General features: G+C 39.0%; 1 protein-coding gene across 2 annotated transcripts; it reads right to left on the bottom strand.

The window, feature by feature from the left end:
- Positions 1-5035: 5035 nt before the first annotated feature.
- Positions 5036-10163, bottom strand: mthfs (5,10-methenyltetrahydrofolate synthetase (5-formyltetrahydrofolate cyclo-ligase)). Of its 2 annotated transcripts, none has more exons than XM_082531370.1 (4): positions 10140-10163; positions 9655-9766; positions 7635-7899; positions 5036-5791 (listed from the first exon to the last, which is right to left on the bottom strand). In XM_082531370.1, the coding sequence occupies exons 2-4, from the start codon at positions 9763-9765 to the stop codon at positions 5565-5567; spliced, it is 603 nt and encodes a 200-aa protein (XP_082387496.1). In that variant the 5' UTR covers position 9766; positions 10140-10163; the 3' UTR covers positions 5036-5564. The 2 variants fall into 2 exon arrangements, with proteins under 2 accessions (XP_082387496.1, XP_082387495.1); XM_082531369.1 differs by having other exon boundaries at positions 10064-10147.
- Between the last annotated feature and the right edge of the window lie 6033 nt (positions 10164-16196).

The following is a 16196-nucleotide window of genomic DNA, read 5'->3' on the forward strand; positions in this document are numbered from 1 at the left end:
ACAGTGTCACCACCCAGAAACAGATCACCATGTACCCCAACCAGAAGCTTTGGATGAACTGGACCCGCAATAACGCCTTCAGGTCAGGGATGCACAGGCCTACCATACAGCCAGGGCTAAGCTAAAGAGGAGCTTAAAAAACGCAAAACACCACTACAACTTTTATGCTTGTTTTGAGCGAGGGAACAACTGCAACAACTGCAACTAAAGCAGATGTGACTGCAGATTTCATTGAACTTCGTTGCCTTGTACTTGTGACGTGTGCAATGACAATAAAGTTGAATTCTATTCTATTCAGACCAGACACCTGGGCATTGCTAACAAACAAGTGAGGACCAACACATCCTGGATGAAGACATTGATGTCTAACTCATAAGAGTAGCAACATTTCAAACGTTTGAAGGCATGGCAGAGGGGATCTGAAGGCGAACCAGTTTGGTGATAAAGATGAGCTTTATCACCAAACTGGTTCGCCCTCCATCCCTCCCCTGGACCCTGGTGATGGGTCCGGGGGAGGGATGGTCTCAAGCTAGGCAAAGAAGCTGTTGAGCCCCTCTGCTAGTGTGTCAGGGGTTGGGGAAGGAGGATCGGAGGGGGGGCTTTGGCCTTTGAAGCTGGTGACCATAACAGTCCCCGCCAAGTCTCAGGTATAGCACAGAGGCTAACAGTAGCTAATCAAGAGAATACAAATAGATTTCCACACAAAGTCTTTCTCTTTATTATTCACTTGTGAAAAAATACCTGGAGTAAACTAGAAAACAGAACAACAAAGCACACGTTTGAGCTAGCTTTGTTAACTATACAATTACAAAACTTTAATAACTACATTTACTCTTCACTCCTACAGAAATAAATACATTCAGGTCTATAGCTATACCCTTGGCATCAGGGATACAAAAAAGTATTTCTGCAAATGGTAGCTCTGAGGATTAGTTAGCTTTTTCAGGAGTGTGGAGCATGCACAATCATTAGCAACGACAGAGTCACTGTTTTCAAGTACTTATTGGGTGAACACATATAGATCTAGTTGCTCTGAATTTTCTTTGATTCAAATACAACCAACAAGAAGGAATCATGTAACAAACTTGAACATCATATATTTATATTAACCAAACATTTTTATATTCAAGTAATCAAGCAAATGCCTTAGTTCACAGCTACATCACAGCTAAGAGAGCGTAAAAGGCATTAATATTCAGCCTTTGTGATTAAAAATGATCAGATTGCTAACACAGAGCTTTTGTCTATTTCCTAATAATAAAGCATTTTTATTCTTAATCAAAGCTAAATCAAAATCAAAGTTTGATACATATAAAATTCAGAGATGAAGTTTGAGTGCTAGAAATGCTTGTTTATTGTTTAAGTTTTATTTTGGTGATGTGTGTGTGGGCATGGGCCAGAAAACTCTGCTTTAAGGTCTCACATTCACAGGCAGTGTTTGACCTCTGCCTGCTAAGTGCTCTGCTGTTCTTCAGCAGTTTGAGCATGTGACTTTGTTTTGTCTTACAGGAAGTCATTGATCACCTTCTAATCCCCCACAGGATATTCTTCCCTCTGACCTTTTCAAGGAAGCTCTTCACGTTATTGGGCCTAGTATTTTACTTCTAATGCTTCCCTGTCATTACCAGATGCTTTCAAACATGCTGTTGTGCAACCCATTATTAAAAAGCAAACTCTTGATCCAAATGCTCTTTCTAACTGCAGGCCAATTTCTAAACTTTCTTTTATGTCCAAAATTCTGGAAAAGAGTTGTGAGTCACTTGGATGAGTGATGAAACGTTTCTCCAACTGAAAATGTCCAGATGAACAGAATCAACCTTTTGGAATTTACTTACCTGGATGATTAAGCACGCATCAAGACGTTATTTTATTAAAATTTTAAAATGTTAGCAGCACAAACAAACATTTTTGCAGCACAAATGTTTGACATCAATTTTGTTTGATTCCATTAATATGGGGGGGCTGGTTGACCTCTGATGACCTCTAGAAATTTTTATTAATATCTTTAAAACAGAAGCAGCACAAACGAAAATTTTTGCAGCACAAACGCAGCACAAACGTTTGATACCACTTTTGTTGGATTTGAAGAAGGTGGGGGGGCCAACTTCACTCACATCGTCGACTAGCTTTGTTATTACCTCATGGACTGCTCTTTCACCCTCTGTTCAGATCACACTCCTACATGGTTGTGTCCCTCGCAGGAGGACAGATGGCTCCCCAGCCTAACTCGGGCAATGGGGGTATGTGGCAGGGTGTGGTTTGTGGCTCAGCTACAGGGGAGGGGTGGAGCAGTGGGTTGTCAGGGGAACCTGACCCATGTGCCTTCTTGTAACATGCTTGCCCTGTATGAACAGGATGCTGGGACCTGATAGCAGGGTGGTGTGCTGCACTAGAGAGGCAGCTGGCAAACTGTACAAGCAGAAAAGTGAAAAAACACTGGACAGAAAATGTTCAAGTGCCTGTAATGCTGCATGTGTTGGATTCCTTCTATCACAGGAAAACTCCCATGCACCCTCAAATATGCTTGAGAAGATAAAGGGCTGGTCCAGTGATCTTTCAGCAGTAGGCGTCTGAAGCTGTTCATCTGTCCAAATGGTTCGGCTACTTCATTACTGCAGGTTCATACGACAGTACACACTTTAAGCCTTCCTTTGCTTTATTCCATATTCATTTGTGTCAGCATTTCTGCTCTGTCTCAGAGGCTATTCAATTTAAATGCAACATGCTTTGTAATGTCTGTGCACAGCTGGCATTCCTATTTAGGTTTATGCAATGTTATACAAGCCAGCGGATGACATTACTTCATTTCTATTCATGTGCTTTGCTACCAATGTGCAGCAGTGCTGCCGCCCCCCTTTCCTCCTACTTCTCCTCCCATTACCTCTTTTGTGTCCGAGTTAAAATGTTGTGACCTTTTCAGATCATTAAGTCTTCCTGTCTGCCTGTTTTTATGGCCTTTCCCCATACAATTCTGTTTCCCAGCTGCTGGAGACTTTGTGACAAGCTCCAATGAGGAATGTCAAAATTTATATTTCTCCTTAACAGGCTGTAGTTTTCCCAACACATTTTTCTCCCAGTTAATTATTGGGCCATGCTGGTGACAAAAAGTCTGGTTTCATTACCCCCTTTAAAGTTTATTTAGAAACAGCAAATAATCTTAACCCCAAGGGAATTTATATAAGTGCAGCTCTTCCATTCCTCACATCACAAGGAACAGTAAAATAGTTGTACTTATATGATGACTTTTATTTATCTTTGAGGTCACAAAGGGTTTCTTCCCCTGTATTTTTGTCCAAGAGAAAAAAACAAAACAACAAGAACAAATAAACCCCTTCACTACAATAGGGTCACAATTCACGGAGGAAGTCTGGGCAAAGATAATAAAATAGATTTTTTGAGTTGTAATGATTCAAGGTCTTAAGTTAAAGGTCATGCATCAGAATGTTTTAATAAAAGCAGGCTGACGTCATCATATTGCAGTATGAAAATAGGCAGACAATAGCGTGTTAAAAAAAAACATACATTTTAGTATGTCCGTTGCCTTTTGGGGGGAGTTGTGCTCTGTTTGGTTTGGGGTTTTTAGTAGAATTGGGGGGTCGGGAAATGGTTTTGTCCAACTTTTGTTTTAGTACATCAACAAAAGAGAAGCAATTTAAGCAAAATTACCAAAATACATGTGGTCATATTTTAGACATGACACTATACTTTTGAAATACTTGAATGAGATTCAGAAATCATATTTAATTTCCATTCAATGTAAGGTGAAAAACTGCAGTAAGACTGAGGCTAAAATTTTAATTGAATTAGACAAATGGCTCAAAGCATGAACTGTATATCTGTGGTATCCCACGGTGCTGAGTTTGATGTTTGTCACACTAAAATGTTTCAGATCATCAAACAGATTGAAATATTAGACAAAGACAACACGAGTAAATACAAAATGCAGTTTTCTGAATGAATGTGTTTACTATTAACAGGAAAGAAAATTCAAACCTAGCTCTGCGTGAAAAGCTGATTGCCCATCTTGTTATAACATAGATGAACTGTCTTTGGAAAATCGAGTCTCTAGCCACACACAGACCTGATTACTGCCACACCTGTTCTCAATCAAGAAATCATTCAAATAGGACCTGAATCACAACGTGGAGTAGACGCAGAAACAAGTTTGTTTTTTAAAAAGTTAGAGTGCATCCAGAACCAGGCTTTAAGACTCTGTACAGGTGCAACAAAATCAACCCCAACAGCTACACTTCAGATGGAAATGTGAGAAATGCCTCTTGATATCAGAAGAAAACCATTTTCATTAAATTACTGAGTGAATTTGCAAGGGCATGGACAGGATCACCTCACACAGGAAACACTTAAACCTTGTTGGGAGAAAGAGGTGTATGGGCTCAAACTTCATAAAAACTCATAAATATTTTGTACTTGTACATCAGACTGCGTAGTTATGAACCGAGTTTTGCAACCTTGTAAACCAAAACATCTGAAAATGTTATGTTTGTGCATCTAGACTGTGCGTGTGCAAAAAAGATGTTAAGGTCTATTTACAAATACAAAGCAAAGAAATGTGGGCTCTATCTAATCCAGCGATTTAAGTTACATTTGCTAATGTTTTTGAAGCTTGTAAATAGGTAAGAATAGTTAATAAGTCTACAAAAATGTAAATACAATTCATACTTTCCTTTTTCTCAAGTAACTTGCATGTGCTCCCTCACTGCTAAAGCTTCCATCCAGTTAACAACAGTAGTTAGTGAGGAATAATATCATGGAGGACAATGACAAGTTATTTAGTTACATTAATTTCAATGACTTTTGTTAAGAAACACACAGTGTGATGATGCTTACATTAATTCATTCGACCTTTTTATGTTAAGAATTAGTTGAAACGATGTTTTGTGAACTTTTCCCTCAGAACTGCTGGCTGACACCCACTACTGTGGTTGTCTCAGTGAGCCTGTGTGGAGACAGTGACCAGATAACCAAGCTAATCACACATCATATAAAATACTGGTTGATAAGAAGGCAACATGAAAACATTTTCTAACATCTTTATTTGCTGCTGCTTTCAATTTATTATGATCTGGAAATTAATATTTAATTTTAGACAGTATTACATAAAATACCTTTTAAAAGCTTTTTATGACAAGATAAACAGCCTGGTGACTTCATTTGACAAAGTCGGTCCACTGTGAACTTCAGTTCAACCTGAATTGAAGATGAGCATTCCACATCTGATCACATTCTACAACATCTCGGAAAACTGGCTGGAAATTAAGTCCACTGGAGAGAGCTGCTGAATGAAGAACAAACTAACCAGACAATGCATCTCATAAATGACACATTACTTCTTGACTGTAGCCTTGAGCATATTACCTTAGCTTGTCTCATATCAGGACAACCACAGACTGAAGTGATAACATTGATAATAACGGCATTAATTACGACATCCTTCGAATTTCATCCACTCTAACAATTACAAAACCCTGGTGTTGAATGGAAAGGCCATGTTTAAAGGGTTAGTGGACTTCCTGAGTTCATAGACCAGCCCTAGTGACAACTAGCTATTTTTCATCCTCATACAGTACTTCATCTATGGGCACATCATGGTTATCAACAGGTACTTTTTCACAAAGCTGCTCTTTGAAGGCCAAGGCAATTGTGTAGGGCTTGCCTTTGGGGTGTTTTTTGCAACGCTCCAGGTAGTTATCATAGAAACCCTTCCCTCGTCCCAGTCGGTTCCTGGCGCGGTCAAAGCCCAGCCCTGGCATCAGAATCAGGTCCAGACCTCCTGGATTGTGCAAGTAGACAGTATAATTACTGTTAAAGTTCTCATTGTGTCTGTACATATACATCCTAACTCAAAAATTCAGTTTTTCCTTCCTACATACAGATTAAACAGGAAGTCCTTGTATGTTCCCCTGACAGATTTATGCCCAAGATAATAAAAGCTCTTGGTCCCCATTCAACATTTGCTAAATCGTCTGTCGGGAAACTTGGGGTAACCCTTGATTCCGGTCTCATGTTGGATGTTTATGTCAAGTCTCTGGTTCAGTTTTGCTTCTATCACGTAAGAAACACTGCCAAATCAAGTCCTGTTGTATCACACACTGAACTGTAGATTGGTATTGATGCATTCAGTTCATCACATCTGGATTACTGTAATTCATATTGATTTTTCTGAGAAAAAACTCCCTCTAGGTTGTTCAAAATGCTGCAGCAATGGACCCTGAACTCACATTTCATTCTAAGATTCTGGTTCTGACTTTTAGAGCTCTTCGTGGGCAAGCACCAGCTTACATTATTGTAATTCTACACTCTGTGTCCCTAGCAGGGCCCTGAGATCATGTAATCAGGGCCTACTTGTTACAAGGCTGAGAGCTAAGGTAGACAGAGCTTTTGCCACTGTGGCCCCCAGACTCTAGATTTCCCTTCCCCTAAGCTTGAGATCTGTCGATTCATTAGTCTCTTAAAAAACAACCAAAAACTAATTTTTTGCGTTTGGTTAACTTTTTGAATCATTACTGAAGACAAATGTAGGCTTTCAGCACACATTGACCCAAACATTTTTTGTTTTAACAGACTTAGTAATTGTTGTTTTGGTTGTTTTTATTGTCTTCTTGTTTTAGTCCCTCTTTTTATTTTATATATTTTATTTTATTGCATCGTAGTTGTGCATCGAATTGCAAAGGGTTCAGTTGCTAAAGTAAATAGTGAAGGAGGTAAAGGACAACCTTTGAAGGCCAACGCCTCTAGGAACGGGGTAATCAATTTAGTTTTTTTATATACATCAGTTGGTGCAACTTTTTTCCCTGTTTTCATCCTGTTTATGGCTGTTTCTGTTTCTTCCTTGCAAGTGGTGCGCATCTCCCTTTTCTATAAAAGCAAAGAAATTATTTTGGTTTTGCCATTTCCATTTCCTGTTTCTATTTCAGTAATGTATAGTTTTGCATAGTACATTCTGCAGAATCAGGATACTTTATTAATCCCGAAGGAAATTAGGGTTACAGCAGGCAGCACGCTAATGGCGCATGCGCACTTACAAAGGAACCTTCCGACCAACTTTACACAAACATCACATTGGGGAGACATGTCAGAGAGGTAGGCTGATAGGAAAAAACAACGAAAATACATAACATAAACATAAATGTCCTGATTTTTAAAAATCTGATATTAGATCTTAATATAATGTTCTGAAATGCCCTGCAAAATAAACTGCGTTACTCAAACCACGTATACTCTGTGGTTTAGAGCAGGATAAACACGTTAGCTTGCAATACTGTGGTGAATTCAAAGTAAAGCACTGTCTTGAACTGGTGTGCAGTGGCTGTGGTGTTCATGGTTCAAGGTTCTTTATTTGTCACATGCATAGTTATACAAGTATAACACACATTGAAATGTAACCTGACACGCTCCTCGACATGTGCAAATATAGTGGGGGGGGGGAGAGAACATTATATATATATATGGTATATGTATGGTCGGGGTTAGGTTACACCAAGTGTAACAGAGAATTTGATTTGAAAGTTGAATTTTAGACCACCCACATTCAGTGTAACAATTGGTTAGTATTAAGGTGTGTCTGCCCCTATTGCTCTTATTAATAAAAGTGTCTTGTGTGTGTGCATGCTAACCTGAAGCCAATGCTTCCTCTCTGCTGTTATCTTCCTTAGCAGGTTGTCGGATATTCCAGGAGGTCAGAGGCAGCGTCTCTATGTCCTGCAGACTGTTGACCTTCAACATGTCCATATGACTGCTAGTGCTCTCATATCTAGGAATGAAGCAGCTTTTACCACACTTAAACATGTCCTTGATGATTTCCTGAGTATTTAATTCATCCTTCATACTCAGAAACACAGCAATCCGCTGAGAGGACATGTACTTGGGGTGACTGAACAACTGAAAGAAAATGCAGATGAAGAGAAAATCAAGGTTCTGAATCCTTAATCTTCCATGAGTAAATTAATTTATTAATTTAATTGAAAATACCCTGTAAATCTGAATGCTCAAAAGAATTAAATAAATTAACTAATGTGAAATTATTTTTTAAAACTCAAAAAGCTCAAGTTTATCTAACATTTTCTTACATTTGAGTTAATTCAACGTATTATTTTTGACCAACTTAACTTGTTGGGCCACTCTTTGCGACTTGCAAATAAGGACTTGCTACTATCATTTATATCATTTAATTTTACTTATTTATTTCACTCCTATAGCAGTAATCTTTAGAAGGTTTTTGGGTCTAAGATACACTGCCAGTAAAAAGTTTAGACACTTTTTTCTTTAATTTTTAGGACTATTTACATTGTAGATTCTCACTAAAGTCATCAAAACAGTGAATGAACACATATGGAATTATGTAGTAAAAACAAAAGTGTGAACGCAGATAAATGGCCTACAGAGTTGCAGAATGGGATGAGTTTCACCTTGGGTGTGTTGTCCATTACTATGAGAAAAAATCAGTCCTTGTACAACCAAGAGCTTTGTTTACATTGGCAGCAATAAGTTGGACTTGTTCCAGTGGGTGTTGGACTCCGCCTAGGCTGCCCTTTGTCACTGATTCTGTTCATAATTTTTATAGACAGAATTTCTAGGTGTAGCCAAGCCAGGGCCAAGGCCAGGCTTACGGGTATCTCCCATTGGGAGGAGGCCCCGGAGCAGACCTCCATGTCAGGTTCCACGTTTTAGCCATTTCTGGATAATGCAGCAGTTTTTCACACAGGTCCATGTAAGTTTGGATCCCCCCCCCTTAATAATAAACACCTTTATTACAAACTGCATTTTGTGTTTGTTTGTTGCACAGTGTATTGCTAGATAAAGGTCCAGCTGCTGAATTTTCAGACAGAGAAAGGAGTGAAGGATGTAACGTAAAGACTGCTCAGTGACACTTGATAAACTACCAATTTATCAAGTGTACCAATTAAAATGACCTGGAAGGCCATAATTTTTAAACAGATACTCGATCCGTGTGTAGCGGCAGGTTAGCGGCTCACAGCCACTAAGAAAATCGACTGTAGCTGACATTAGAAATGATTGTGAGCTGTTAGCATGTTCCCCACACTGAGCCACTAAAACAGATCTTTGTGTTACTCCACCTGCTAAATCTGATGACTGTTGTCATTTTCCTGTTTAGGTGTGGAAGCAAAGTCACCCCCAACTATTTTTTTCTATTCCCTTATTGCTTGTGTCATAAATAAACGTTTCAAAATAAGTACATTCATTAGCATTAGAATTTAGATTTACATAACAGTTCTATTTTCTTATAAACATTATTTTTGTTTTACAGTAATATATGAGAAGGTCTAGCTACCAGTGCGTGAAAGTAGTTGGTGGAAGTGTCCTTTTTAAACTTTCTTACTTTTGTACATTTCAGAGCTTGCACCTTTTCACTTTTACTTCAGTAAAGACGTTGAATAAGTACTTCAGCTTTTGCTGGAATCATTTTTAACACTAGCATCTTTACTTCTACTTAAGTACAGCATGTCTGTGCTTTTGCCACATCTGTATACACATGTTTTTGCATATATGTAAAAATGGCAATCTTCTTTTTCGGCGAAGTCTTTATAATACTCGCAGAAATGTTAGAATCTGGGGATGCAACATCTGAGACACACAGACTGGTTTCCATGAACATTTCCATGAACATTTCCTTACCTTCTGTGAAACGACCAGAGACTGCCGTCGTTTCTCGTCGTCCGTCACTGTGGCAACCCGTCGCTTTACTTCTTTCCTCAGGGCTTGCTTTGCTGCTCGCAATGCGGCCATTCTAACATTTAATCAAGCCAAAGGAAAAGAGATGATTTACATTGCGTTTGAGCACGTCTACTGGCAAAACCTTTGGTGCCGAGTTGTGTAACAGGCGGGATTTCGACATCTATTCTGCTTCATGCAACTGTCCCAACATTAAACACTAACAGGCTTATCAACACAAGACTGGCACTGTGACGAGTAAACGAAGTAAAATCAGGACGGCCCTGAGCCGTAAAAGATCCGTAAACGTTACAGTAAAGCTGTGGTGGACACCACTACCGAACATGTTTCTTCGTTTGTATTTTAAACGTACTTCGTCCTCGTTTTTGCCACGTTGCTGCCCCCACGAGTGTTGGAATGTCATCATCACTGCGTTTTTTTATACTTACAGTTAAACAGTGACGACGTATAAGGGTGCGCGCGCATACTTCTGATGACGTAGCCACTATCGACTAGGGCCGTTTTTTTTTAATGAACTTTATTTAGAACAATAACAATGACAATCTCAAAGAGACAAGCCACAAATCAATCAGAACAGAATCACATCTCCTGTACACCACAATGAAATCGACAATAACTGAAAGTAAACATACATACACACACATATATATACATATATATGCATATACACATGCATACATACACATCCATATTCACACATCTACATAATAATAAAATAAAAAGACGAATAACCAATACAAAAATAAATAACAATAAAAAAAGAATGAAAAACAAGGAACAGAAATAAAGACGACAAGGGGGATCATAAAATCTCTAAAAGTGAGGTTCCATAAACAAGACACATAACTTAAATAAGGGGCTAAGAAAAATCAAACTCTTCTAAAAATCTATGCAATTTGATTGCTTGGGGCTGACTAGGGCCGTTTGTTTGTTTGTTTTTTTGTTTTTTTGTTTTTTTCAAAATATTAAACTTTATTAAGAAACAGTATACAGAACATGTATACAATCAGAACAAAATTAACATATGCCAGGGGGTGTAATACAAAGAATTACAAACATTCAAATAATTTGTAATTACTACAAATAGTAATAGTTTTCATAGCCTTTTTGTTAAGTGATCCACTAATCAATTTTATGTAACATAAAACATCATTATAGTAATGTTTAAAATTAGGTTTTTTGTTACTGTATTTGCATTTGTGAAAATAAAATTTAGCTAAGATAACTAACAAGTTTATTATAAAGTAAGCATCTTCTTTTTTTTGCCTTCGAAAGAAACAAAATACAACATTTTCCCGTTTCACAGTAAAGTCTTTGTAGAGATGTCCAGCAATGAATCTACTGAAGTCTTTCCAAAATGTTCTAGCGTATGAACAGATCCAGAAGAGGTGCTGCACAGTCTCAGGATGGCTTCCACAAAATCCACAGCTCACATTTATGTCCCTTTTGAACTTCGTCATGTAATGATTAGCAGGATAAAATTCATGCAGTATTTTAAATGAGACTTCCTTCACTTTATTCGTTACCAGATACTTGTTAGGAATTGTCCATACTCTTTTCCAGTTAATGTCACTGACAAAGAAATTCCAGTAAGAGACCACATGTGGGACAGTTAGAGATTCTGTCTGGAACAAAGCACGAATATTCTTATTACTTTTACTGTGGTTTGTTAGACAGATTCTTCCCATGTGTGAATCTAAAGGGTTGGGGAGAGAAACAGATGATATGCAAGGTTGAATACCTTTAAAAAGCATTATAATACCCGTAGGTATTGCATCAAATAATATGGCATATTCTTTGGGTGTGGCTGGAAATTTATAGGTGTTTAATACGCGCATGTTCTCGTAACAATGCAACTAACTGTTTGCTCTTCATTCAGTGAAGTGAGCATCACACGCTGCTCATATAAAACATATTCTGACAAACAGCCGCACAGCTGAGGAGCCTTTTTTTCAGAAACTTGAAGGATAACTTCCCAAAGTCTGACCTGCATCGGACCATCCGCTCAGTGTCCGTGGTTACCATGGTTACTGCAGAAGCTGCTATGAATTAAACAGTTGTCCCTGAGATAACTTACCGGAGACATGAATGTTTGTTTTTCCATTACAAAAGAATTGGATGACTTGGATAACTTATAGGAGTATCAGACTCCACGTGCCATGTCCTCGGAAATCTGGACTCGTGTGGATTTTTCAAGGACAAACTGGTAAGAGTCGCACACCACTATACTGAAATAAAGAAGCTATTACTGAAATACACGTGCTATATTATAAACTATGATATAAAACTTAAGGTTTAGTTATAAAGGACACCTTCCTACCTTTAGTCTTATTCATGAGCAGCATCAGTTGTCTTCTAACATCCAAGAGCCTGCACGATGTGTTTCATAGGTCCTAACTAGAGATGGACGGTCCGATACTGACCTAAATTACTGGATCGAATATCGGAGAGAAATAAAAAATGTAATCCGATCCATTAAATATCAAAAAAGCACCTCACAAAACTTGCGACCTGGCGTAACTCGGCTCACAACCGTAGCACATCGGAGCATTATGCATCAAGTGATAGAGCGGCTGTGGCGTGCGGGACCTGTCACGGTCTGGTTGAGCATTTGGAGCCTCGCCACCAAACCCGCATTTCATCTCCAAGAAAGTGATCCCAGAGAGAAGTAAAGCAAGTGTGTAAGTTCATCTCTGAATGTTTGTAAAGCATTCCAGCGTTAAGCTTATCAACCGATATATGGAGCGACTGCCTCTCCTGCTGCTACTTAAATCATGAAACTGATTAATGATCAGCTGATCGGCTTTTCTGTCACGAGTCTGTCTCTCTTGTTTGTTCGTGCCAGAAAGAGGAAACAAGCGGCTGAACAACAGCAGCATGTTTAAGCTTGATAATCTGTTGTTAGAATTTATTTAACATTACTTTCTAAACCAGGATCTTTTTCTATGTAGCTGACGGCTGGTAACTGTGCAGGGGCGGATCTAGCAAAGTTTAGCCAGGGGGGCCGATAGGGCATGAACAGGGAAAAGGGGGCACAAAGACATACTTTTCTTTCTTATTCTCATTTAAAATGTCGAGCTTTTAATAAATAATTATCTGAATCTTACACCCAAAATTTTAATCTGATGTAAAAAGTATAGAAGACCATTACTGTATATAGTAACTATTAAGTCTAATATACCCTAGTAAGCTATAGTACTTTTTCCTTTGGGAAGGTACCACCTGTGCATTCTGCAATTCTGTTGAAGAAAGATGTTGAATCTATTTAAATATTGTAGAAAAATAATTGATTTCTGTGCATTTTTTTCACACTGCATCAAATTAAAGTTGATTACGTCGATTAAGCATCATGAGGTGGAGCGTGAGGGGTGGTTCCCTTTTTTTATTTATTTTTTGCTGGGAGTTTGCAACCCTATTAGTTAGGTTGCTTACTCTTTTAAATACCAGAATAGGGAGGATGGAGTAGGTTTAAGTTTATTAGATTCATCAGTTTTGCTGAACTATGAAATATTTTCGGTGCAGTGTATTTTTTGCATACAGGTATAACAAAATAGCATTAGTGTTTTTTTTAAACTTGAGTTTGGACCGATACAAAATGGAGCAAGATATTAAAAAAACAGTTTTATTGATTATAAAACACACTATATTGGATTCATATCGGTATCTGCCGATATCCAAATTTATGATATCAGTATCGGACATAAAAAAGTGGTATTGTGCCATCTCTAGTCCTAACATGAGGATCCCAGAACCAAAAAATAACCCAAAGGGTTAAAAAGATTTCCACATTGATGCAGATGATGTATATGATTGTGGGACTTGTATAAAAAAAATGTATATGCCATATTTGTCTGTGAAGGTTCTCAGTCATCCAGGTCATCGTAGTCAAAGGAGCTTGCAAAGAAAAGCGTCTGGACTTCTTTAAGTTGCTTGAAGACGTTTCACCTCTCATCCGAGAAGCTTCTTCAGTTCTAAGGTCAAATGGCGGAAAGTCCCAGATTTAAATCCAGTGGGAGTGACCCCCCACAGAGGGACAAAAGGACCCCCCGATGATCCTCTAATCATGGTGTGAAAATGGGTGTGGGTCACAATCAGCCAGGGTTTCAGGTGAGCTCATTGTGAAACCTGGCCCCACCTTATCATGCAATTTCCTGAGGTCAGATGGCCCAGGATGTGAGTGGGCGTTAAGGCATCTGGGGGAGGGAACTCAAAACTGGATTATAGATGGCAGAGAGTTGGTGTCGTAAACCCCGCCTCTGTTCAAAGATGGTCGCTCACAGTGAACGTAAATGGCTTCTTTCACTCCTCTTTCAAACCATCTGTCCTCTCTGTCCAAAATGTGAACATTGGCATCCCATTTCACCGAAACAATAACATAGCGCACAGTGTGACGTCAAAAAAGGCACACACATTTGACGCTGCGCTTGTCTGGAGGAACGGAGTTTTCGAAAATCTCCACCCTGGCAGGTGGTTTCAAAAATCTCAGTTTTCAGTGACCAAAAACGCCATTTACGTGTGGACTAAAGGTGCAAAAATATGGGTTTTCAAAAATACCCGGGTACATGTGGATGTGTGGACAAAGCCTAAGGCTTTTCGTTTGAAAACGCATCCTTTTCTCTCCGTTTTGGCCTCCCATCCACACTGAGATGGCGTTTTCACAGATGGAAAACACAGCGTTTTGAAAACACATACATTTCAAAAGGGTGCTTTCCGTGGCAGTGTGGACAGCGAAAATGGAGACTTTCTAAAACGATGACGCATGATGCAGTCATGTGATCAATTAAACTAAGGCTACGTTCACACTGCAGGCAAAGCGCATCAAATCCGATTTTTTTTGACCCTATGCCACCCATATCCGATCATGCTATGACAGTGTGAACGGCACAAATCCGATATTTTCAAATCCGATTTGGGTCACTTTCGTATGTGGTACTGAATCCGATACATATCTGATGTTTTAGAAAGCGACTGCTGTTTGAACGGTCATGTCGCATTAAATCCGTCTTTTACGTCACTGACACAAGACAGACGCCAATTATCAGCGCCGGGGAAGCGCCCGAGAAGACATCGCGAACGTTTCCTGGCCATCCCGTGTAGATGTTAGTGAAACTGTTGGAAAGACAACGTGAACATTTTATTTGTACTGCATAATCTGCAGATTCTGACAGAAATCTGCAGCTATCCTTTGAAGCAGCGCTCCTCTAAAACAGCAATAAGGATCATTATTAGGTTATTTACATTATTATGTAAATAACAAAATAACTTAAAGCAAAATTTGGGAAACGTAAAGTCCGAAGTCTTTCTATTAACGGCCATCAGTCAAACAATACTGTTTGCTTTGGGTCTAAACAGAGCGCGTTGTGTATGACGTCTTCTTTTGCGCATGCGGGCCGCATCGAGCGTTCACACTAGAGCACGTTTGCTGTCGCATTTTATTTGTAGTGTGAACGAGCAGACAAAAAAAATTGGATTTGATCAAAAAATCGGAATTGAGCATCAAGACCTGCGGTGTGAACGTAGCCTAAGATAGCGGAGGGCATTATACAGCAGTGGTTTTGTTTGCTCTCAATTTTGACAGCCTATTAAAGATTAATATCAGTCTGTACATGCTCCAAATAGCTTTTCTTCAAATTCTTTAACTTTCACTCGCTTTTGCAACTTTGTACTTTTGTGTTACTTGCAGCAACAACTGTACCTCATTGTTATTCCATTTAAAAAACTTGGTGCTTTTCCTCAACATTTTGCTGCGACGTTTCAAAAAGCCGGAAAGTAAATAAGCGGCAGACAGAAATGAGGCAGGTCAAATCATCTTGGGTTTCACATATGAGCAGTACTGGAACGTCAGCGTTTTCGGCTGTTTCAATGTGGACGCACAACTCTGTGAAAATGACTGAAAACGCTACTGTGGACGCGGAGCGTTTTCACACACGAAAACGCCTTTCAAATCTATCCGGGCTACTATTAAAAACCAAAACAAACAAACAAACAAACAAATAAAAAAAAACATTAAAAGTCACAAAAACCTACAAGGGCACTTAACACCACACACAGTCAAACAAAATACACAAAAAAGTATTAAACAGAAAAAAGTATACAATCCTAGTAATTTGCACCCCCACAGGTGAACTGCTGCCTGAGCCAAATGTAGTTGTTGTGATATTTGATCCCAGCGCACTCCAAAAAGGAATGTAGAATAGTTCTGTGGCGACTGAAACAAGTCAAACATCGCTGTAAACAACCATCAAAACGCACGGGCAGGGGATCACGAAAGCCCGACTACTTGGGCACAACAATTATAAACCGTCTCACAAAATAAAACTGTAGACAGGACAAGATAGCAGTTCCTTAAAGGATGGGCCCAAAACAGCGGCTGCTGCAGGCGTTTCCCTCATCCTGACACATATCTTTATATTTTGCTGGGCAAATTTGGTTACCAGGAACAGTAATTTCTTGACAAATGTGCAATCATACAGGTGTGGTGAAAA

The sequence above is a fragment of the Aulonocara stuartgranti genome, assembly GCF_965226115.1.
Source record: "Aulonocara stuartgranti genome assembly, chromosome: 1".
Classification (NCBI taxonomy): domain Eukaryota; kingdom Metazoa; phylum Chordata; class Actinopteri; order Cichliformes; family Cichlidae; genus Aulonocara; species Aulonocara stuartgranti.